Below are 25,091 nucleotides of genomic sequence, written 5' to 3' on the forward strand. Positions count from 1 at the left end.
AACCAGAAACTTCAATAAACTCTGATTTTAAGACCTCTGTGCTAGCAAGTTTCAGCACATTTGATAGAACAAAGTGTGAAGGAGGAGGTTGTAGACCGTGGAAACTAGCGGGGGGATTAAATTGGCACCTTTTGAGGCAGATAACTTGCATTTGAGAAAACATTTTGACATTAACTTGTAATGTTGACATTTCACCTAGTTATTCTACCTTTAAGATAGACTCTATAGACCAGTCTTGACCGTGTAGACTAAGAAACAAGTCCAGAGGTGCTCATAGCAACAATACGTAATAGTGCAAAACTGGAAACAATCCAAGGTTCGTCCACATAGAATGGGTAAATAAATGCCCACACAGTGGGTTATCATACAGCTGGGTAGATACAGTTATATCGTGACAAGAATAACTTTATAAACATATACTGCATTAATATCAGGTTGCAGGGGATATTTGTATAGCATGTTATTTTTATACAGGTTAAAACCAAGCAAGTATACAATATTTTTAATAGATAGGGACCTATATAATAAAACTATTCAAAAAGGGAAGGAGTGATAAATACAGAATTCAAGGTGAGTTTCCACAGGAAACGGGCAAGGCACAGGGGTAGGACAGAAGCAGCGCACACACACGTGCCGCGGTACACTTTGTGGATACCTAAGTTGGATGGTGGGATTATGGGTACTTAGTTTGCTTTATAGCTTACATATATGTTACATGTATTTTTATATGTATTAAATATCACAGTAAACATAGCAGTTTTCATAAAAATATCCCAAGTATGGTTAGTGTATAGGGCAGTGACCCTGTTAATAGCTAATGTTTAAAAAACACCCCTATGGATTTCCCTGGCCATTCAGTGGTTAAGACTGTGTTTCCAATGCATGGGGCCTGAGTTAAATCCCTGGTTGGAGAACTACGATCCCACATGCCATGTGGTGTGGCCAAAAAAAAAAAAAAATTTTTTTTTTTTAAAAGCTTGCATTTTACATTTTTATACTCACTGTCTTATTTAATTACTGTAACAATTTTATGAAATAGGTACTAGTATGCCTGTTTTATAGATGAGTGTGTTGAAGTTTAAGAAGATTCGTTTGCTTCAGATAATATAACTAATGAGCAGAGCAGTGGCACTCAGATTTCAGATCTAGGCCTGATTCCAGAACCCAGGTCCTTAAACGATTCATTCATATTGACTGTCTGCTCCCTCCTCACCTTTCCAACCTGAGGATCAGAGAGATCAGGAAGTTTGCCAGATGCCACCCACACAATTAGCTTAAAGCATTTCTATGGCAAGGGTGCAGGTGGCGTAGGTTGCTGTCTTCGGGGATTTTTCCAATTTATCAGATCACCAATTGATAAAATGTGTTATACAGATAAATGAGGAATGTTAAAGGCAGAGAATGGGACCCAGATGTTTCTCACTGAAACACCTGTTGGTTTAAGGTACATCCCATGATTTGGGAGTTTATAGGGATCATTAGGAACCAGAGCAGATGAAGCAGTGTGAAATAAAAGAAAGGGGCTCTAAGATCTTGTCCCTGACTAACATTACTGCTCCAGGCCCTATTTTTTTTCCTTATATTTATTGAGGTGTCACCAATAGGTGGTTTTTGCGATCTTTAGTTAAGGCAGTGGATTCTGAAGCCCTGCCTGGGTCAGAATCCTTGCTATGCTGCTTACTAGCTCTATGAGAATCTCTGAGCCTTAGTTTTATCCTCTTTAAAAATGAGGACAATAATAGAACTTACCTCATGTCTTGAAAATTAAATGACTTACTCCAGTTACCTTAAAACAGTTTGTAGCATATAATTAAGTGCTCTGTATATTTATTATTTTACAAGTGCATGGTTAGTTGCTCAGTCGTGCCCAGCTCTTTGAGACCGTTTGGACTGTAGCCTACCAGGCTCCTCTGTCCGTGGGATTTTCCAGGCGAGAATACTGAAGTGAGTTGCTATTTCCTCCAAGGGATCTTCCTGACCCAGGGATCGAACCCACGTCTCCTGCATTGCAGGCAAATTCTTTACCCACTGAGCCATTGAGGAAGCCCACTATTATTTGATATGTATTATATATTGGTCTGTGGATATATTGGCAAATAAATCATCACCACCATTATCGCTTCTATTTTTGAGGTGCATGGAATTCCCTTTTCTTTACCTTGCCTGCCAGGTGAAACTCCCATTTGTTTTAAGAGATGTATCTCAAATGTCATCTCTTCTTTCAAGCCTGTGACTATTCCAGGGAAAATTTGTTCCGTTGTCTGTGCAAACATGTATATTTTGTATCTATCTCTTACAGCATTGGTCATATCTTTTTTTTTTATCTTTCTCAATAGCTGTCTTTATTTTTTGTTTTTTTTGTTTTTTTTTTAAATTTTTATTTTTACTTTATTTTACTTTACAATACTGTATTGGTTTTGCCATACATTGACATGAATCCACCACAGGTGTACATGCGTTCCCAAACATGAACCCCCCTCCCACCTCCCTCCCCATAACATCTCTCTGGATCATCCCCGTGCACCAGCCCCAAGCATCCTGTATCCTGCATCGGACATAGACTGGTGATTCGTTTCTTACATGATAGTATACATGTTTCAATGCCATTCTCCCACGTCATCCCACCCTCTCCCTCTCCCTCAGAGTCCAAAAGTCCGTTCTATACATCTGTGTCTCTTTTGCTGTCTCGCATACAGGGTCATCATTGCCATCTTTCTAAATTCCATATATATGTGTGGTCATATCATTACATCATTTTCTTTGTTATGTCTCTCTTGCTTACTAGTCCATGAATTCCTGTACCTAGTACACTGCCTGTCACATTAGTAGATTCTCAAGAAATGTTAGATGAGTGAATGGCAATACAGAAATAAGATTTAACTTTGAGTTCATCTATTTTCCATTATTTTTCCTGAAATCCAACAGAATGAATCCAATACTAGAAAATGAATCTAAAGCTTCAGATGAAAACAGTAATCAAACTTGTGGGAAATTTATTTATTCAATATGTATTTATTGAAGTTCTGCTGTATTCCCAGGACTGAGCTTAGGGCCTGAGTGTTCAATGAGTAAAACTTCAAAAGGGGGCATTATTAATAGTTACTTGGAGTGACAGTTATATAACCATGATTGCCCTAGACGAGTGGGATATACGATCACTCTTATTACAGGAAATTTATACTGTAAAGAGGAAGGTTGTCCAGAAATAACCCTTGGAGTTCAATCTAGGTTGCTTGGATGACTCATTATCTGGGCAGAGAGAGTCTCTTGCACTTACATGAAGCACTTATGTATTTCACATAAGCTCAGTTCCCTCAGAATTGATGATTTTCTCCTTCTGACACTGGGAACTAACATCAAGGTCCTCAGGTGTTGGTCCGGTGGCCTTCCTGACCACTGTAGTAGCTGGCTTCCTAAATCCAGATTTTCCTGACATTAAGCAGACTGCTTATTTTCCTAGTGGTGATTGCTTTCACACTTTGATTACAAGAAGTGAGACCAACAGAGAGCATGAGGTATCTCTCTGGCATACATATGTCCACTGCTGACCTAGCAGTGCCCAGATCCCTGGGTGTAGTCCGAGGAGAATGAGGAGGAGCCAGGCTTTCATTTCTGTTGTTACCTAGAAGGTTCCTCTTACTCCAGTAAAGCCTGTTTCTTAACTCAGACCATGTGGTATTAGACAGTTTATTTTGAATTCTGTTGAATGCAGAAGGTTATTTAGAAGAGGTTCTCAGTATAATGCACAATGTTGTCAGGAAGCGTTTAACAGGAGGCTTCTTGTGTGCTGTGTTGGATCTGTCATGAGTCCTCTGTCCCTTATTAATTCCTGAATATTCAGGAATTAAGAGGAGTTGGCAAACCGCTCCCAGGGCTGAGGAATGCATGCATTTCCTTTGTTAGTTTTTCCATACGGTGATAAGTAACTATTTACGATCCTCTTCCTTTTTATGAACCATACAGTAAAAGTGGTTATTTACAACCCTCTCTCTTTGATATGGATTGCCTTATGATAATTTGTAAGTCTGGACATTTGATTTTTATCTTTGCTGAAAATAGCTACCTTGTAAGACAGTACATATACCCACACTATGTTGAATAAAATACCTTTGCTCTATCAGAGCTTGGGTCCCCGTGTCTGTCTGTCTTTCTTTCTTTCTCTCTCTCTCTCTCTCCAGCTAATTCTCTGGAGTGTAGAAACCCGTCGTGCTCACTCTCCTGCCCAGGCTTCTAAGACCCTTTTGAGAAGGTGCACTGTGCCTTCACTCCCTCGAGAGGGCGCCCGGTGCCTTCGTGAGTGACTCAAGCTCTGTGTCAAGAGCTTTATTGGTTTTCTGCATAAAACAAGGAATATCAGCCTCTTTCTCTATCTCTTTTACTTTCTTATTGTCGACTCCAGACCACAAGGTTCTGGTCCATTAAAGGACCTCAACATATGAGGAGTTTATGGTTTGTGTAGTTGTACTGGGAAACCAGGGAAGTGTTTTAAGTAGTGGAGTGGAATGATCTAATTTACATGTTCAGAGGATCATTCTTGTGGCTGTGTGGAGAATATATTATGGGGGAAAAGGTTAGAAGTAGAGAAATGAGTTAAGAGGCCATGAAGCAGTTTAGAGGAGAGATCGTGGAAGTCTACACCAGGATAGGGGCAGTGGAAATGGAAAATTATCTGTGTTATTCATGTTAGCCGCATTCAGAATGTATTTATGCATATAAGGTTTGAAGGTGGGCCTTCAGGATCCTAATTAAGTGCTCACTTAGATTTTTAACTGGATTACAAGATAGTGGAGGAGAAGGATGTGTGGTCATCTTCTCCTGTGAGAACTCCAAAATTAGAACTTGCTGTTGAACAACCATCAATAGGAGAATGTTGGATCCCACCAAAAAAAGATACCCCATGTTCAAGGGCAAAGGAGAAGCCCCAGCAAGACTGTAGGGACAAAATCATGTTTAGAATCAAACTCCATACTCGCCAAAGATACTTGGAGGGCTCCAACAAAGCCTTGTGCACACTGGGAAACCCCACAGAGACTGAGCCAGACCTGCCTTTTGAGTGTTTGAGTGTGTCCTGTGGGGGTGAAGGTCAGCAATGACCTGCTGCTGGGGCAGGGGCTCTGGGTGCAGGAGACCTGGGTATGGCATAAGCCCTCTTGGAGGATGTCACCATTAACCCCACCATAGAGCCACCAGAACTTACACAGGACTGGGAAAACAGTCTCTGGGAGGGCACAAACAGAACCTTGTATGCACTAGAACCCAGGAGAAAGGATCAGTGACCCCGCAAGAGACTGACCCAGACTTGCCTGTGAATGTCTAGGAGTCTCTGGTGGAGGCGTGGTGCAGGGTTGGGGCCACTGAGTGTGTCAGTGAGTGCACAGGTCCTTTTGAAGGAGGTCGCCATTTTCTTCATTACTTCCACCATAGTTTGGCCCCAGGTAAATAGCAGGGAGGGAACACAGCCTTACCCATCAACAGAAAATTGGACTAAAGATTTACTGAGCATGGCCCCGCCCATCAGAACAAGACCCAGTTTCCCCCTCAGTCAGTCTCTCCCATCAGGAAGCTTCCATAAGTCTCATCCTTCTCCATCAGAGGGCAGACAGACTGAAAACCACAATCACAGAAAACTAACCAATTTGATCAAATGGACCACAGCCTTGTCTAACTCAATGAAACTATGAGCCATGATGTGTAGGGCCACCCAAGATGGATGGGTCATGGTGGAGAGTTCTGATAAAACGTGGTCCAGTGGAGAAGGGAATGGCAAACCACTTCAGCATTCTTGCCTTGAGAACCCCATGAACAGTATGAAAAGGCAAAAAGATAGGACACTGAAAGATGAACTCCCCAGGTTGGTAGGTGCCCAAAATGCTACAGGAGATCAGTGGAGAAATAACTCCAGAAAGAATGAAGAGACAGAGCCAAAGTGAAAACAACACCCAGTTGTGGATGTGACTGGTGATGGTAGTAAAGTCCAGTGCCATAAAGAACAATATTGCATAGGAAACTGGAATCTTAGGTGCATGAAGCCAGGCAAATTGGAAGTGGTCAAACAGGAGATGGCAAGAGTGAACATTGGATGTTTTAGGAATTGGTGAATTAAAATGGACTAGAATGGGTGAATTTAACTCAGATGACCATTATATCTACTAGTGGGCGAGAATCCCTTAGAAGAAATGGAGTAGCCCTCATAGTCAACAAAAGAGTCCAAAATGCAGTATTTGAGTGCAATCTTAAAAACGACAGAATGATCTCCGTTCGTTTCCAAGGCAAAACATTCAATAATCACACTAATCCAAGTCTGTGCCCGAACCAGTAATGTTGAAGAAGTTGAAATTGAACAGTTCTATGAAGACCTACAAGATCTTCTAGAACTAACATCCAAAAAAGATGTCCTTTTCATCATAAGGGACTGGAATGCAAAAGTAGAAAGTCAAGAGATACCTGGAGTAACAGGCAAATTTGGCCTTGGAGTACAAAATGAAGCAGGGCAAAGACTAACAGAGTTTTGCCAAGAGAACATACTGGTCATAATAAACACCCTCTTCCAAGAACACAAGAGAAAACTCTACACATGGACATCACCAGATGGTCAGTACCAAAATCAGATTGATTATATTCTTTGCAGCCAAAGATGGAGAAGCTCTATACAGTCAGCAAAAACAAGACTGGGAGCTGACTGTGGCTCAGATCATGATTCCTTATTGCCAAATTCAGACTTCAATTGAAGAAAGTAGGGAAAACCACTAGACCATTCAGGTATGACCTAAATCAAATCCCTTGTGATTATACAGTGGAAGTGACAAACAGATTCAAGGGATTAGATCTGATAGAGTGCCTGAAGAACTATGGATGAAGGTTTGTGACATTATACAGTAAGTAGTGATCAAGACCATCCCCAAGAAAAAGAAATGCAAAAAGGCAAAATGGTTGTCTGAGGAGGTCTTACAAATAGCTGTGAAAAGAAGAAAAGCTAAAGGCAAAGGAGAGAAGGAAAGGTATACTCATTTGAATGCAGAATTCTGAAGAATAGGAGAGATAAGAAAGCCTTAGTGATCAATGCAAAGAAATAGAGGAAAACAGTAGAGTGGGAAAGACTAGAGATCTCTTCAAGAAAATTAGAGATACATTTCATGCAAAGATGGGTACAATAAAGGACAGAAATGGTATGAACCTAACAGAAGCAGAAGATATTAAGAGGTGGCAAGAATGCACAGAAGAACTATACAAAAAAGATCTTCATAACTCAGATTACCACAATGGCATGGTCACTCACCTAGAGCCAGACGTCCTGGAATGAGAAGTCAAGTGGGCCTTATGAAGCATCTCTGTGAACAAAGCTAGTGGAAGTGATGGAATTCCAGTTGAGCTATTTCAAATCCTGAAAGATGATGCTGTGAAAGTGCTGCACTCAATATGCCAGCCAATTTGGAAGACTCAGCAGTGGCCACAAGACTGGAAAAGGTCAGTTTTCATTCCAGTCCCAAAGAAAGGCAATTCCAAAGAATGCTTAAACTACTGTACAATTGCACTCATCTCACATGCTAGTAAAGTAATGCTCAGGATTCTCTAAGCCAGGCTTCAACAGTATTTGAACTCCCAGTTGTTCATGCTAGATTTTGAAAAGGCAAAAAGATCAAATTGCCAACATCTGTTGGATCATCGAAAAAGCAAGAGAGTTCCAGAGAAATATCTATTTCTGCTTTATTGACTATGCCAAAGCCTTGTGTGGATCACAACATACTATAGAAAATTCATCAAGAGATGGGAATACCAGACCACCTGACCTGCCTCCTGAGAAATCTGTATGTAGGCCAGGAACCAACAGTTAGAACGGGACATGAAACAACAGACTGATTACAAAATCGGGAAAGGAGTATGTCAAGGCTGTGTACTGTCACCCTGCTTATTTAACTTCTATGCAGAGTACATCATGTGAAATGCCAGGCTGGATGAAGCACAAGCTGAAATCAAGATTGCCGGGAGAAATATCAATAACCTCAGATATGCAGATGACACTGCCCTTATGGCAGAAAGCAAAGAAAAACTAAAGAGCCTCTTGATGAAAGTAAAAGGGGAGAGTGAAAAAGTTGGCTTAAAACTAAACATTCAGAAAATTAAGATCATGGCATCTGGTCCCATCACTTCCTGGCAGATAGATGGGGAAACAATGGAAACAGTGAGAGACTTTATTTTTGAGGGCTCCAAAATCGCTGCAGATGATGACTGCAGCCATGAAATCTTTTAATTTAACACTTGCTCCTTGAAAGAAAAGTTATGACCAGCCTAGACAGCATATTAAAAAGCAGAGACATTACTGTGGCAATAAAGCTAGTCAAAGCTGTGGATTTTCCAGTAGTTATGTATGGATGTGAAAGTTGGACTATAAAGAAAGCTTAACACTGAAGAATTGATGCTTTTGAATTGTGGTGTTGGAGAAGACTCTTGAGAGTTCCTTGGACTGCAAGGAGACCCAACCAGTCAATCCTAAAGGAAATCAGTCCTGAATATTCATTGGAAGGACTGACACTGAAGCTGAAACTCCAATACTTTGGCCACCTGATGTGAAGAAATGACTCAGTGGAAAAGACCCTGATGCTGCGAAAGATTGAAGTGAGAGGAGAAGGGGATGACAGAGGATGAGACAGTTGGATGGCATCACCAACTCGATGGACATGAGTTTGAGTAAGCCCTGGGAGTTGGTGATGGACAGGGAATCCTGGCTGCAGTCCATGGGGTTGCAAAGAGTCGGACACAACTGAGCGACTGAACTGAAGTAGACTTATTACTGGACATGGTGCATTCTTCAGGTCAGGACTTTAAAGGCCCTGCAAGGCTGCAGACCAGTTATCATTTTATTTGTATTGCTGATATCTCTGCTGTGTACACTCAACTCTGCTGATTTCCTTCTGTGTTCTTCAGATTAGTGAACTTTGATCGGTATAAATGCATATTGTCTAAGATTTGTCTTGATGTCAGTCTGAGTGTACTACTAACAGTTAGCCACACAGTTGTCATGTAGAGTAGTATCAGAAGCAGGAATGATGCAGAGACTTGGACCATGATGTCTAAGTCCTTGGGGAGAAAGTGCCAAGAATAATGAAGGGGTGGAAGATTATCTGAGAATGCCTTGTTAGTCTGCTGACCGGTATTCTCTCAGCTGACTCTCTTCAGGGTCTCCCAGCTGAAAAAATCTCAGCTAACGGTCTGGAGGTCCCCTCTACACACAGCTGTCTCTCTGGGAGTGGTATCATATTATAGTGCCCTCTCTTCCTGCCCTGGAGTCCTAAACTATCTGTATATAGTTTCCCTAATACTCTGTCTTCATTTAAAAAATAATCCCTTTTTAAAACACTTCTGGAATGACCTAGTCTGCAAATTATTTTGGCCAGTGCCCTGACTTTCCTTACTTACTTTGGTCTTTTACTGAAAAGAATGGTTGAGAGCAAATGTGTGATCTCAGTATTCTTTCTAGGTATCTGCAGCCTGGGTTGCCACAAGATCACAGCTCCAGTATTGATTTCTCCAACAAACTGCAGGCTTAATAGAATGGAAATACATGTGTTTACTTGGTAGACTGTGGTCAATGTACATTTTGGAAGCAGCCTTTAGTAATGCTGTGGTTTTAGTTATAGTATGATGGTTCTACTATTTATGTTAAGAAATGAGAATAGTTATAACTGTGGGCTCATAATTCATATTACTGATACCTGATGGAATGATGGCAGTGATAATGATGATATTCAACAAAGTCATTTGAGAAATTGAATTCTGGTCACCAGCTAATGAGATATACATGGAAGTACACTGTCTTAGGAAATTTGTAAGGCACTGTTTTGGTTCACAGAGAGTGTCTATATATGTTTTTTTGGTCAGCCTGAATTATTACTGACATGTCAATACAGTTCAGGCCCTCTGAAAAAATCCATCCTTTGAGTAGCTTTTATGATACTTCATTATTGTTATCATTTAAACATTCAGGTACTTAAGAATTTCCGGCTCCCTAGAGATGAGCCTGTAGCCCCTTCATGTGAGGCATACTCTAAGAAAACAAGGAAAGAGGCACTAAGAGGCACTCCATTTAATTCTGATCCAGGACCACTGACTCTGAATTTTTCCTGTTTTATGAATGTAAACCTCCCTCCAGGATGATTGTGATAGTGCCATATGGTGAAATTCTGATATTTCCTCCTTTTGTTTGTGTCCCTGAGTCGCTGCTCCTGAGTGATTCTGTGTGGCCCTTCTGGTGACCCACCTTTCCACTCTGGGTTTCCACTCCACTTTCCACTCAGAGCCCTACTGCCTTTGAAATGGAGTCCAAATCCTCCATCTTCTTGTGACTCATCTCTTCCTTCTTTGCGTGACACTGGACACTATTTGCATTTTGGCAAAGAGCTTCTGAGTTTAGATCGTAGAAGGAATGTGACAAACCAAGTCGTCCTCTGAAGAGGACAGACTAACCTGAAAGAGCCAGAAGAAGGTTTGCTGTGTTGTGCCTACAACAGACCAAACTGGGCAGAGATAAGAGACAAGTACAGAGAAGCAGCAGATAGAGGTGATTAACAGGAATTTCAAATCAGGAAGAGAATGTTTCTCAATGGAAAGAACAAAGATCAGGTCTGCTGAACAGCTAACATGTTGAGACTCAGCAATTTGGGGTTTCTGGTTCTGACCGCCATTCAGTTCATCCTGGGAATGCTGGGGAATGGTTTCATAGGGTGGGTCAATGGCAGCAGCTGGTTCAAGAGCAAGAGGATCTCTTTGCATGACTTCATTATCACTAACCTGGCTGTCTCCAGGATTGTTTTGCTGTGGATTCTCTTGATCGATGGTGTTTTACTGGTGTTCTCTCCCAAACTACACGATGAAGGGATAATCATGCAAATTATTGATGTGTTCTGGACATTTACAAACCATCTGAGCATTTGGCTTACCACCTGTGTCAGTGTCTTCTACTGCCTGAAAGTGGCCAGTTTCTCCCATCCTATGTTCCTCTGGCTCAAATGGAGAGTTTCCAGGGTGGTTGTATGGATGCTGTTGAGTACCCTGCTGTTATCATGTGGCAGTGCCATCTCTCTGATCCGAGAATTTAAGATCTATTCTGTTCTCGGTGGAATTGATAGAACCGGGAATATGACTGAGCTCTTTAGAAGGAAGGAAAAAGAATATAAACTGATCCATGTTCTTGGGACTCTGTGGGACCTCCCTCCCCTAGTCGTATCTCTGATCTCCTACTTTCTGCTTATCCTCTCCCTGGGGAGGCACGTGCGGCAGATGCATCAAGACTGTGGCAGCTCCAGAGATCCCAGTACCGAGGCCCACAGGAGGGCCATCAGAGTCATCCTCTCCTTCCTCTTCCTCTTCCTACTCTACTATCTTTCCTTTTCTGTTTTAACATCCAGTTATTTCCTACCAGCAACTAAGATGATTGCGAAGATCGGAGAAGTAATTACAATGTTCTATCTTGCTGGCCACTCTTATGTTCTCATTCTGGGAAATAGCAAGCTGAAGCAGATGTTTGTGGCGATGCTCCGGTGTGAGCCTGGTTGTCTGAAGCCTGGATCCAAGGGATCTGTTTATCCATAGAGCATCGTGGGGTGTGGGAGGGAGCCTAGGGGTCCTTAGACCTAGGAGGCCTTAGCCAGGATCACAGGGCTCTTCCTCACCCTCCTGTGGCACCAATTCTATAACTATCGCTTCATCCTGTCCCCCTGGGGACACTTCCCATGGCCTCTCCTTTTGTGGTTGCGTTGAAGAGGCTGAAATAGTCTTTGGAACATGTAGACAAGGAGTTGTATTTTAATAAGTATCAACTCAACATAATGAGCTGATTACTAGCTTTAAGTTCAAGTTTATACTGACAGTGATGTAGTGAATAGAGGGGAGAGAGCAAAAAAACACATTGTAGTCCCACAGGCTCAGGTTTGAATTCTGATTCAGTCCGTTTTTCAAGACTTGTTTTTGGCCTTAGGGGAGTTACTTTAATTACCTGTTTGATTCTGTCTTTCCCCATTTTAAAATGCAGACTGTGATACTGACTTCACAGGGTTTTAGAGATTCAGAAGACAGTGTGAGCTGTCGTTTCAGCACAGTGCATTGTGTCAGGATTATATCAGAATTAAGAGGAGAAGGGGGCAGTTGAATGGCATCACTGACTCCATGGACATGAGTTTGAGAAAACTCAGGGAGATAGTGATGGACAGAGAAGCCTGGCGTGCTGCAGTCCACGGGGTCACAAAGAGTCAGACATGGCTGAGCGACTGACCAAGGAGGAAATCTGCAGGCGGTGAAGCTGTTACTGTAACAGTGAATTGTTCCGCCGCGGCAGTCACCGCAGGAGACCTGCCTCCACAAATCCATTATGTACTGATAAGCAGAGAAATGCAAGTCAAGACCCGTGGGTACTAGGTTCCAATCCAGTCTCCTGGCTAAGTCATTTTACGCTAATTTCAATAGTCCTTTGCTTTCCTTTATAATTTTGCTGAAGCAAATTTTCAAGTAATCTTTAATTTTTTAGATTGGTCAAATGTCCAAGCATTAAAAAAAAAATTATCCAAGATGCATATCTGTTTTTAAAATGTTAGAGTTTTATGCAAAATAAGTGGTTTTTCTAAATGTAATCACTTTTATTTTAATAAAATTATGTAGGCTTTGATTTCCTTCCTGTCACTGAGCATTGCTGACAAGTCAGTGAGAATGTTATTGCTTGAGATCTCAAACTTGTAAACATATTTAGGACACATGGCAACTCTAAATCTGGATTTCTGTCACTAATGGAGCTCTCAGGTATAAAGTTTTGTGGCTTAAAAACGTAGACCAGGTGGCCTGAGCTCAAATCCTGACTCAGACCTTAACAAACTGAGTGACCTTGGGGATGTTTCTTAACCTCTCTCTATTTCACTTTCCTCATATAGTCAAAGATATGGTTTTCCAGAAGTCATGTACAGATGTGAGAGTTGGACTGTAAAGAAGAATGAGCGCTGAAGAGTTGATGCTTTTGAACTGTGAACTATGATGCTGGAGAAGACTCATGAGGGTCCCTTGGACAGCAAGGATATCAAACCAGTCAATCCTAAAGGAAATCAACCCTGAATATTCATTGGAAGGACTGATGCTGAAACTGAAGCTTCAGTACTTTGACCCACCTGATTCGAAGAGCTGACTCATTGGAAAAGATCCTGATGCTGGGAAATATTGAGGGCAGGAAGAGAAGGGGGTGACAGGATGCGATGTTTGAATGGCATCACCAACTCAATGGATGAGTTTGAGCAAACTCCGAAAGATAGTGAAGAACAGGGAAGCCTGGCGTGCTGCAGTCCCTGGGGTCGTAAAGAGTTGGATGTGACTTAGCAACTGAACAACAACAATTTGTAAAATAGAAATAGTATTTTCTTAATAGATTGTTGAAAGCAATGAGTGAATCAACACATGAAAACTAGAGTCCCATGTGGAGTAAATCAGTAAATACTGCTATTATTATTGTTTTTGTTTTGTGAAAAAGGTTACATTCTGACATAGCATAAAGAGTTAACATATTTCTTAGCACTTTGTCATATGTAGCCCAAAGTGAGTTTCCAGGTTGTTCTGATTTATACATTCATTTTCAAAATTATAGAAATAAAATGTCTTTTGGTCTGAATTGTCTGCTTTCAAATTGATAATTTGCCTCTTGGAGGTGCTAGGAAAATTCCTAATTCTGACATAAAGTTCTCTTTGAAAAAGGTATCTATTGAAACTTAAAATAATGATTTTTTTCTTAATAAAAATTTTATTTGAAGGAAGAAGGGATTTTCCAAGAGGTTGTAGACATACAGAGAGAAACAAATGGGGAAAAAAAGCTAAAAATATATAGAGAAAAATCATCAGTGGACATAATGATTTAATATTCATGCATAATTCACTAACATAGAAGGATTCTAAAAGGGGAAATTCTGTAATTAAAAATCTGTGCTTCTTTTCAGCACAGGGAAGTTTAACTGTGGAAAAACTGCAGTCTCAACTGATATGTGCTTTGTTCACCTTGAACCCTACTCTTGGATTTATCCTCTCTGACTCTTGAACACTTGTTCTTACTTCTTGTCATTTTGACAGCTTCTCCACCTAGCCCTGACTTTCTGGTTCTTTAGTCCTTACCGGAATTCCTAATCCTGCCTTCTGCCTTGGGTGTGGGGATTTTCTTCTCTTTTAATTGAACATAGCATTTTATTAGAGATTTTGGCTTGGCTGTTGTTTGTTTCTTGGTGCCTTTGGCTAACTCCTGGATGGTACCTCCTCCTTTGTCTACTGAGGTTTCATTAAATCCTACCCCAATCTAACAGATTCAGATGGGTGGGTCCAGTAAACTTGCTCAGGCTACCACTAATGTTCATTCCACTGGAGCCTGGAGTATGGATGGAAAATGTAGAATTCCCCAGTAGGGAGTCTGTTGTGGTAGTCAGTTGGCTGAGTGCAGAGTTTCGCTCCCTGAGAGCAAATGAAATCAGATTCATAGGTGTGGCATTCCCAACCCCTCCCATTTCCTCTTTCAGAGAAGTCTGGAGGTGACTCCTGGGAAAGCTCAGACTTTGTTATGTGACTTCAACAATATATTGGCTGCCCTTAATCAAAGACTGGGGTGGGAGTGGGGACGTGAGTCTGAGCAGTAGGTGATTTGCTGAGGAAAGGAGTCTTACTTGTGGCTAGAGGCACACTGAAGGGAAGTTTAGCTCTTTTGGAGAGGATATGGTCTTCTGAACCCACCAGGGAAAATACTTAATCTGCCTTCTCCTAACTGAGTCCAAGGCCATAGGGGAGAATTACCTAATACCTCACTCCCATTTTTGAGAAACCCTGCAAGTGGCCATCTTGTTTGTTTTGTTTTCATTAAATTAGCTTTAGTTGCTAAATCCCTTAAGACTCTTACATCTGGCCGTTTTAGGCACAAAGGACCAGAGCATATCTTTTCCCCACTGTGACCAGGTTCTTAGGGTCAAAGTATGAGAACAAGAATTGTCCTTGCATTTGGAGTCCAGTTACAGGCTAGAGCTTGTTCCTGAGGCCATGTATCTCCACCGAGCACATCTGTTCTTTGGTGTATGGTGGAGAGGCCTTTAACACATGAATCCACAGTAAATTATGACAGTACCTCATGAAACGTTCCACCAGGTTTCCACCAGGGCCCGCTGTATATCCTGTGTCTCATGGAACTACTTCTCATTTTTGATACTCTCTGACCTCTCTGGCTTATCTTGATTCTACTTGATTCTTTCATACTACAGACACTTATTTAACACTCTCTCTGCACCAGTGTACTAGATCAATCATTATTCTCAGAAGCATTGCATGTAGTGGGCAATACAGATGCAGAAATCAGTATTCCATCTTTCCATCACTGAAACAGATGCTTCAGGTATGATGGAGGGATCCTGTCATTATCAGAGGGTTCTGGCCCAGGTGATCTTTATCTCTAGCTCTCTCTTTCTGACAGCTATTAAAATGTACTGTTACAATATTGTAAAGTAATTAGCCTCCAATTAAAATAAATAAATAAAAAAAATAAAATGTACTGCTCATTTCTCTTGCCCTGGGGAGCAAAGCTGACTGAGGGCTCAAGCTGCTGAGGCCACACTTCCTGCAGACTGCTCCCAGCCAATGATGGAGACCGGAGTACTAAGGTAGGTCTGCTCCACTGAGACATGAGACTCTTCCAACAGGCAGTTTTGGCCCAAGGACTCTCCATCAGCTTGGGTGACCCTTTTTTGAAACTGTGCTGCAGTCTAGAGCTCTTCTTACCCAATTCTTTCTTCTCCCTCCCTTTTTATAGGTATCAGACCTACATTGCTATCTGAATATTCACCTTCTTTTGCTTCCTGCCACCTAAAATCTGTTGCATGTCTAATCCTATTTCTGCCTATGTTTCTTGTGTAAAAGGTATGTGTTGTGTTTTTTCAAGTGAACTAGAATTTTGAAAATCATCCCAGATTCTTCCTTTTCCTTCAGTTTTGATATTCATTTGGTCACTAAATCTGTTTGGTTGTGCTCTAAAAATTTTTCTCTCAAATGCCCCGCTAGTCTCTATTTATACTCTTTTCATTCCTTAAGAGTGACTGCAGCAGGATTTATTTATTTATTTATTTTAATATCTGTTTATTTAGCATCACTGGGTCCTAGTTCCAGTGTGTGGGATCTAGTTCCCTGACTAGGTATCGAACCCAGGCCCGCTGCATTGGGAGCTCAGTGTCTTAGCCACTGGACCACCAGGGAAGCACCTTAAGCATGATTTAACTAGTTCCCTTTTCCAATTCCATCCCTTCCAGCAAAGCATTTCTGCATTACTGGGTTGTGGGCTTCATGCAGTGAACATACAATCACAGTGCTCTTCTCAAAATTCTGCAGTGACTCTCCATTGCTCACTCCAGTCTTTTGCTTGGATAACCTCTTTGCATCTTCAATAGTTAATTTATATGTCTCCTTAAGGATGCCTTTTGTGAATCCTCAAAGCTGTGTTAAAGGCTCCTCTGGAACATTCCCAGTGTACCCTTTGTTTTTCCTTGTTATAACACTTAATACATGATCTAATTGTCTGTTTGTCTGTCTCTCCCACTATTCTGTATGTTCTTTGAAGGCAAGGTGTGCTGTGGGTGATTCTTCCTGTTTCCTTAGCACCTAATGTATAAGTGACTGGCTGATAATAACAGTTTACTGAATGAATGAACCAATGAGGAGCTGCCTAGTGTACTGGACAGAGCTCAGTCTCAAAAGACCTTCCAAATTAGCCACTGATTTTCTGTGACATTTGGCAGTCGGAGAAAAGGAAAGATAGAAGCATCTGAATGCAGAGTTCCAAAGAATAGCAAGAAGAGATAAGAAAGCCTTCTTCAGCGATCAATGCAAAGAAATAGAGGAAAACAACAGAATGGGAAAGACTAGAGATCTCTTCAAGAAAATTAGAGATACCAAGGGAACATTTCATGCAAAGATGGGCTCAATAAAGGACAGAAATGGTATGGACCTAACAGAAGCAGAAGATATTAAGAAGAGATGGCAAGAATACACAGAAGAACTGTACAAAAAAGATCTTCACAACCCAGATAATCACGATGGTGTGATCACTCATCTAGAGCCAGACATCCTGGAATGTGAAGTCAAGTGGGCCTTAGAAAGCATCACTACGAACAAAGCTAGAGGAGGTGATGGAATTCCAGTAGAGCTATTTCAAATCCTGAAAGATGATGCTATGAAAGTGCTGCACTCAATATGCCAGCCAATTTGGAAAACTCAGCAGTGGCCACAGGACTGGAAAAGGTCAGTTTTCATTCCAATCCCTAAGAAAGGCAGTGCCAAAGAATGCTCAAACTACCGCACAATTGCACTCATCTCACATGCTAGTAAAGTAATGTTCAAAATTCTCCAAGCCAGTCTTCAGCAATACGTGAACCGTGAACTCCCTGACGTTCAAGCTGGCTTTAGAAAAGGCAGAGGAACCAGAGATCAAATTGCCAACATCCGCTGGATCATCAAAAAAGCAAGAGAGTTCCAGAAAAACATCTATTTCTGCTTTATTGACTGTGCCAAAGCCTTTGACTATGTGGATCACAATAAACTGGAAAATTCTGAAAGAGATGGGAATCCCAGACCACCTGACCTGCCTCTTGAGAAATCTGTATGCAGGTCAGGAAGCAACAGTTAGAACTGGACATGGAAGAACAGACTGGTTCCAAATAGGAAAAGGAGTACGTCAAGGCTGTATATTGTCACCCTGCTTATTTAACTTCTATGCAGAGTACATCATGAGAAACGCTGGACTGGAAGAAACACAAGCTGGCATCAAGATTGCCGGGAGAAAGATCAATAACCCCAGATATGCAGATGACACCACCCTTATGGCAGAAAGTGAAGAGGAACTAAAAAGCCTCTTGATGAAAGTGAAAGAGGAGAGTGAAAAAGTTGGCTTAAAGCTCAACATTCAGAAAACGAAGATCAATGCATCTGGTCCCATCACTTCATGGGAAATAGATGGGGAAACAGTGTCAGACTTTATTTTTTTGGGCTCCAAAATCACTGCAGAGGGTGATTGCAGCCATGAAATTAAAAGACGCTTACTCCTTGGAAGAAAAGTTATGACCAACCTAGATAACATATTGAAAAGCAGAGACATTACTTTGCCGACTAAGGTCCATCTAGTCAAGGCTATGGTTTTTCCAGTGGTCATGTATGTTGTGAGAGTTGGACTGTGAAGAAGGCTGAGCGCTGAAGAATTGATGCTTTTGAACTGTGGTGTTGGAGAAGACTCTTGAGAGTCCCTTGGACTGCAAGGAGATCCAACCAGTCCATTCTGAAGGAGATCAGCCCTGGGATTTCTTTGGAAGGAATGATGCTAAAGCTCAAACTCCAGTACTTTGGGCACCTCATGCAAAGGTTGACTCATTGGGAAAGACTTTGATGCTGGGAGGGATTGGGGGCAGGAGGAGAAGGGGACGACCGAGGATGAGATGGCTGGATGGCATCACTGACTCGATGGACGTGAGTCTGAGTGAACTCCGGGAGTTGGTGATGGACAGGGAGGCCTGGCGTGCTGCAATTCATGGGGTCGCAAAGAGTTGGACACGACTGAGTGACTGAACTGAACTTTCTTTGATCTAAATTTTCCTCATCTGGAAGTATGAATAACCAGATTTCCCTCTTAGAACTGTTTTAAAGATGAACTGAGGTTTATAATGCCTGGGAACATAATCACTCAAGTCTAAGAAATATTAATAAATGTTTTCTTCTCTCTTCTAAGCAACATTGGTACTCTTTTGAAAACAATTCAAAGTTTTTAATTCCTGTTTATCCGCGCCTGATCTCATTCTTCAAAATCTTCATCAAATAAACCAAGGCATCCTTTTGCTTTAACTGTTTGCCCTAAGACTTTTCCTACAGATGTACTGAGTAGCCAAGTATGGACTCAGGACTGCACTGTATCCACCCTGGGTCGTCTTGGGCTCTATAAATAAAACAAATAAATGGTGAGACTCACAAGATGTCTTAGGCCACTCTGGCACTAGTGTACTCAGATGGGTATAGTTCAGGGATCCAGTTCAGCAGCAGGGGAATGTCAGACCTTCTTTTGCAGTGTGCTTGCTGCCAGTTACACAGTTCAGGTACAAGGAGAAGAGATCCACCTTTAGGTAAGGTTAGAAGCTGCCCTAGAATAAAAGCTTCATGTTTCAAAGAATCAGTTTCTCTTGTAATAATTTCATGGCCTTAGTTTCCAGGTTGAGCCAAGGGAGTTGGCTACACACCTAGGAGTTATCCATCACATTCAAGGAAGCAAGAGGTCTCCATAACATATTTAACTGAAGGTCAAATTCTCATGCAGGGGGAGAAGGGATTTTGTTAACACTTTGCCTATAGTGACCCTTTCAGAAATGACTTCAGATAGAACCAGCTTACTCATTGCTCTTGCTAGTTAACATGATCACATCTTAATTCCATGCCTCCTGCTGCTGAGAACTCAATCACTTCATGTATCAGCCTCTGAATGTGGCCTATTACTGCAAGACACTGGGTTTCCTCTTCTTTTTTAGAACATTTACTACTTTTTTCTTTTAATTAAAGTATAGTTGATTTACAATGTTGTGTTAGTTATTGGTATATAGAAAAGTGGTTAAGATACACACACACACACACACACGCACACACACACATTCCTTTCAGATTTTTCCACGCTATTACAAGATCTTGACTATAGTTCCCTCTGCTATACAGTAGCTCCTTGTTATTTATTTTATACATAATAGTGTGCATCTGATAATCCCAAACTCCTAGTTTATCCTTCCCTTATCTTTTCCCTTAGGGTTGCTTTGGCAGCTCTGGGTCTTCTGTGGTTCCATATAAATCTTAATACTTGTTTTAGTTCTATGAAAGAATATCATGGGTAATTTGGTAGGGACTGCACTAAATCTGTAGATTGCTTTGGGTAGTATGGCCATATATTCTTTTAATCCAAGAGTGTGGGATAACTTTCCATGTGTTTGTATCACCTTCAGTTTCCTTTATTGGTGTTTTATAGTTCACAGTATATAAGTTTTTCACCTCATTTGTTAGTTTTATTAAGTAGTTTTTTAGATGTGATTTTAAAAGGGATTTTTTTTTTCACTTTTCTGATATTTCATTGTTGGTATAAAGAAATGCAATTGATTTCTGTATACTAATCTTCTATACTGCTACCTTTCTGAATTTGTTTATCAGTTCTAGTAGTTTCTGTGTGGAGTCCTTAGGGTTTTCTATACATAGTATCCTGTCATCTACATATAAAGATGATTTTACCTCTTCCCTTCCAATTTGGATACCGTTTATTTCTTTTTCTTGTTGGATTGCTGTGGCTAGGACTTCCAATAATATGTTGAATAGAAGTGGTGAGAGGGGACATCCTTTTCTCGTTCTGGATTTAGTGGGAAGGTTTTTAGCTTTTCACTTTTGAGTGTTATGTTGGTTATGCATTTGTCATAAATAGCTTTTATTATGTTAAGATAAGTTCCCTGGATATCCACTTTGGTAAGAGTTTTTGTATCATAAATGGATGTTAAGTTTTATCAAATGCCTTTTCTGTATCTGTTGAGGTGGTCATGTAGTTTTTGTTTTCTTTTGTTGATGTGGTGTATCACATTGATCGATTGCCGTATGTTTAACCATCCTTGTGACCGGGAATGAATCCAGCTTGATCATGGTGTATGATCCTTGCAAAAGCTAACAAATCAGGAGAACACATTGGTCATAGCAATGCCTTCTTCCAACAACACAAGAGATGACTCTACACATGGACATCGCCAGGTGGTCAATACTGAAATCAGACTGGTTATATTCTTTGCAGCCAGAGATGGAAAAGCTCTATAAAGTAAGCAGAAAACAAGACCTGGAGCTGAGTGTGGCTCAGATCTTGAGCTCTTTATTACAAAATTCAGGCTTAAATTGAACAAAACAGGGAAAACCACTAGGCCATTCAGGTATGACCTAAATCAAATACCTTATGATTAAACAGTAGAGGTGATGAATAGATTCAAGAGATCAGATCAGGCAGACAGAGTGCCTGAAGAACTATGGATGGAGGTTCATAACACTGTACAGGACATGGTGACTAAAACTATCCCAAAGAAAAAGAAATGTAAGAAGGCAAAGTGATTGTCTGAGGAAGCTTTACAAATAGCTGAGAAAAGAAGAGAAGCAAAAGGCAAGGGAAAAAGAGAAGGACATACCCAACCAAATGCAGAGTCCCAAAGAATAGCAAGGAGAGATAAGAAAGCCTTCTTAGGTGAAATGTAAAGAAATAGAGGAAAGCAATAGAATGGGAAAGACTAGAGATCTCTTCAAGAGCATTGGAGATATCAAGGGAGCATTTCATGCAAGGGTGGGCATGATAAAGGTCAGAAATGGCAAGGACCTAACAGAAGCAGAAGAGATTGAGAAGACGTACCAAGAATACACAGAAGAACTATGCAAAAAAGATCTTAATGACCCGGATAACCACAGTAGTGTGGTCACTCACTTGGAGCCAGACATCCTGGAGTGGAAATCAAGTGGGCCTTAGGAGGCATTATTATGAATAATGCTAGTGGAGGTGATGGAATTCCAGATGAGCTATTTACAATACTAAAAGAAGATTCTGTTAAAGTGCTGTACTTAATATGCCAGAAAATTTGGAAACTCAGCATTGGCCACAGAAGTGGAAAAGATCAGTTTTCATTCCAATCCCAAAGAAGGGCAATGCCAAAGAATGTTCCAACTACCATGCAATTGCACTCATTTCACATGCTAGCTAGGTTATGGTCAAAATCCTTTAAGCTAGGCTTCAGCAGTATGTGAACTGAGAAATCCAGATTTACAAGCTGGATTTAATAAAGGCAGAGGAACCAGAGATCAAGTTGCAAGCATTCGTTGGATCATAGAGAAAACAAGGGAATTCAGAAAAACATCTATTTTTGCTTCACTGACTATGCTAAAACCTTTGACTGTGTGAATCATGACAAACTATGGAAAATTCTTAAAGAGATGGGAGTACCAGACCACCTTACCTGCCTCCTGAGAAACCTGTATGTAGGTCAAGAAACGTCAGAACTGGACATGGAATAACAAACTGGTTCAAAATTGGGAAAGCAGAATGTCAAGGTTATATATTGTCACCCTGCTTATTTGACTTATTGCAAAATACATCATGTGAAATGCTGGGCTGGGTGAAGCTCAAGTGGGAATCATGGTTGCTGGGAGAAATATCAACAGCCTCAGATGTGCTGATAATACCACCTTAATGGCAAAAAGTGAAGAGGAACTAAAGAGCCTTTTGATGAAGGTGAAAGAGGAGAGTGAAAAAACTGTCTTAAAAGTCAACATTCAAAAAACAAAGATCATGGCATCTGGACCCATCACTTCATGACAAATAAATGGGGAAGAAATGAAAACTGTCACAGACTTTTTTTTTTTTTTTTCCTTGGGCTCCAAATCCACTGGGGACGGTTACTACAGCCATGAAATAAAAAGATGCTTGCTCCTTGGAAGAAGAGCTGTGACAAACCTAGACAGTGTATTCGAAAGCAGAGACATCACTTTGCTGACAAAGGTTGTATAGTCAAAGCTATGGTTTTTCCAATAGTCATGTATGGATGTGAGAGTTGGACCATAAAGAAAGTTGAATGTCAAAGAATTGATGCTTTTGAACTGTGGTGCTGGAGAAGACTCTTGAGCGTTCCTTGGACAGCAAGGAGATCAAACCAGTCCATCCTAAAGGAAATCAACGCTGAATATTCATTGGAAGAACTGATGCTGAAGCTCCAGTCTTTGGCCACCTGAGGTGCAGAGCCAACTCATTGGAAGAGATCCTGATGCTATGGAAGATTAAGGGGAGGAGAAGAAGGGGGCAACAGAGGATGAGATGGTTTGATGGCATCACTGACTCAATGGACATGAGTTTGAGCAAACTCCAAGAGATATTAAAGGACAGGGAATCTTGGTGTACTGCAGTCCACAGGGTTGCAAAGAGTCTGAAAGGACTGAGTGAACAAAACAGTTGATAGATATGTATTTACTGCTGCTCTAAACCTTGCTTTCCAGTTGATTTTGTGTTTCTTTTTGTTCCTTTCTTTTTTCTTTTTTGTTTTTCCTTTTGTGGTTTGAAGGTTTTCTTTGTATCATGCTTGAGTTCTCTTGTTTTTGTGTTTGTGAATCCATTGTATGTTTTTGATTTATAACTGCAAACCTTGGTTTTCAAATATTGAACGTTAATTCTTATCAGTTCAGTTCAGTCGCTCAGTCGTGTCCTACTCTTTGTGATCCCATGGACTGCAGCATGCCACGCTTCCCTGTCCATCACCAACTCCCGGAGCTGGTGATATAATTAAGATGTAATTCTTGTATCTTATTCTATATTGTTTATTCTGTTTAAACGTGGTAGGTCTAATATTTCAATGTAATTACTTCAATGTAATAATCAATGTTGTAGATAGTTAAGTGGAAATATGTGCTCTGATACAACCTTTCCTTTAATTGTTGCCTTGCTTGCTCACTCTGTGTTGCCTGTTTGATGTGGCCACCTGTGGTGGTGGTGGTGGTGTGTGTGTGTGTGTGTGTGTATAGGAGCGAGGCATGGGAATTCCCACCATATTCTGAGGTTGCTATGAAGAGAAGTCCAGGCATGCTGGGCCAGAATTCAGTCATTTGATTTTGATAACCTTGGAGTCTGCTGTAGTTTTCCCCTCTAGCTTTCCTTCTCCCGGAGAAGTGGACTCCCAGGTTCACTTTGGTGGTTTTAATTAGGCATTTCTAAGGAAAACAGGATATGAATGAAGAAATAGTAATGCAATCCTTGGAAGATTTGCATCTCAGTAAAAGCAGCTGGCTCTTAGACCACTAATGGTTCATTTGCCACAGTGGGGAAATTAAAATAGGAAATATCTTTTCTGGCTTGGTACTGGTGCCTGCTTGTACATTACAATATTTTCCCTGCTCCCAGCATCAGCACCACATCTCCTGAGTCCTCAATGAGTAAAGATGCTTCGGATAGTCTTTTTTTCTTCTATCGTTGTCTCTGAAATTATAACTTTTGTAGGACTCATTGTGAATCTCTTCATTGTAGTGGTCAGTTACAAGACTTGCATCAAAAGCCACAGGATCTCTTCTTCTGACAGACTCCTGTTCAGTTTGGGCATCACCAGATTTTTTATACTGTTACTGAATGTTGTTGTCATCATCTCTCCAAATGTGGAAAGGTCAGTCTCCTTATCCTCTTTCTTCCTGTCATGTTGGATGTTTTTGGACTCTAGTAGTCTTTGGTTTGTAACCTTGCTCAACGTCTTGTATTGTGTGAAGATTGCTAACTACCAACACTCCGTGTTTCTCCTGCTGAAACGAAATCTCTCCACCAGGATGCCCCGGCTGCTGCTGGTCTGTATGCTCCTTTCTGTCTTCACCACTCTCCTGTATGTTATGCTCAGACAGTTGGCACCCCGTCTTGAATTTGTGACTGTGAGAAATGGCACAGTATTTGACATCAATGAGGGACTCCTGTCTTTGGTGACTCCTTTGGTCTTGAGTTCATTTCTCCAATTCATCATTAATGTGACTTCTGCTTCTTTGTTGATCAATTCCTTGAAGAGACATGTACGGAAGATGCAGAGAAGCGCCACTGTTCTTTGGAATCCCCAGACTGAAGCTCATGTGGGTGCTATGAAGCTGATGATCTGTTTCCTCATACTCTACATTCCATATTCAGTTGCTACCTTGCTCCATTATCTCCCTTCTTCTATAGGGATGGATTTGAGAACCAAGTCTATTTATGTTATTATGTCCACCATTTACCCTCCAGGACATTCTCTTCTTATTATTCTCACACATCCTAAACTGAAAACAAAAGCAAAGAATATTCTTTGTTTCAGTAAATAGTGGGATTTCAATAATAAATGGTGCTAAAGTCACTTCAGGGGGAGCAAGATTTTCTTTGTTGGTAGTTTTCCCAGTGATCTGAGAAATTCATTTTTGTAATTACTGATCTGACTCCATAAACCTTTAAGTGCCCGTATTTCAGTTCATTCTACAATATATTTAGTAATATTCTAAAATCAGGCACTTTCTGTAAGGAACTT

The 25,091-nt window shown here is 40.9% G+C and overlaps 3 protein-coding genes across 5 annotated transcripts in view; all 3 read left to right on the forward strand.

The window, feature by feature from the left end:
- The window catches only part of SSBP1 (single stranded DNA binding protein 1), a 33,015-nt gene extending 19,376 nt beyond the window's left edge, over positions 1 to 13,639 (forward strand). For all 3 annotated transcript variants that reach the window (XM_070292391.1, XM_069588596.1, XM_069588592.1), the window contains one exon: positions 12,915 to 13,639. In XM_070292391.1, the coding sequence (XP_070148492.1) occupies positions 12,915 to 12,967 (53 nt within the window). In that variant the 3' untranslated portion in view covers positions 12,968 to 13,639. The remainder of the gene's footprint in view (positions 1 to 12,914) is intronic.
- Positions 10,187 to 12,549, forward strand: TAS2R3 (taste 2 receptor member 3). Its single transcript, XM_069588588.1, has one exon. It carries the CDS (start codon positions 10,636 to 10,638, stop codon positions 11,584 to 11,586), a length of 951 nt encoding a protein of 316 aa, XP_069444689.1. The 5' UTR covers positions 10,187 to 10,635; the 3' UTR covers positions 11,587 to 12,549.
- Positions 13,640 to 24,000: 10,361 nt separating the features above from the next.
- On the forward strand, positions 24,001 to 24,891 carry TAS2R4 (taste 2 receptor member 4). The gene has a single exon (XM_069588837.1). It carries the CDS (start codon positions 24,001 to 24,003, stop codon positions 24,889 to 24,891), a length of 891 nt encoding a protein of 296 aa, XP_069444938.1.
- The last annotated feature ends 200 nt before the right edge of the window (positions 24,892 to 25,091 follow it).

The sequence above is a fragment of the Ovis canadensis genome, chromosome 4 (genome assembly GCF_042477335.2).
Source record: "Ovis canadensis isolate MfBH-ARS-UI-01 breed Bighorn chromosome 4, ARS-UI_OviCan_v2, whole genome shotgun sequence".
In the NCBI taxonomy this organism is placed as follows: domain Eukaryota; kingdom Metazoa; phylum Chordata; class Mammalia; order Artiodactyla; family Bovidae; genus Ovis; species Ovis canadensis.

Excerpts from the sequence above, each read along its gene's own strand:
- TAS2R3 (XM_069588588.1), top strand. The coding sequence starts at position 10,636 with ATGTTGAGACTCAGCAATTTGGGGTTTCTGGTTCTGACCGCCATTCAG.
- TAS2R4 (XM_069588837.1), top strand. The coding sequence starts at position 24,001 with ATGCTTCGGATAGTCTTTTTTTCTTCTATCGTTGTCTCTGAAATTATA.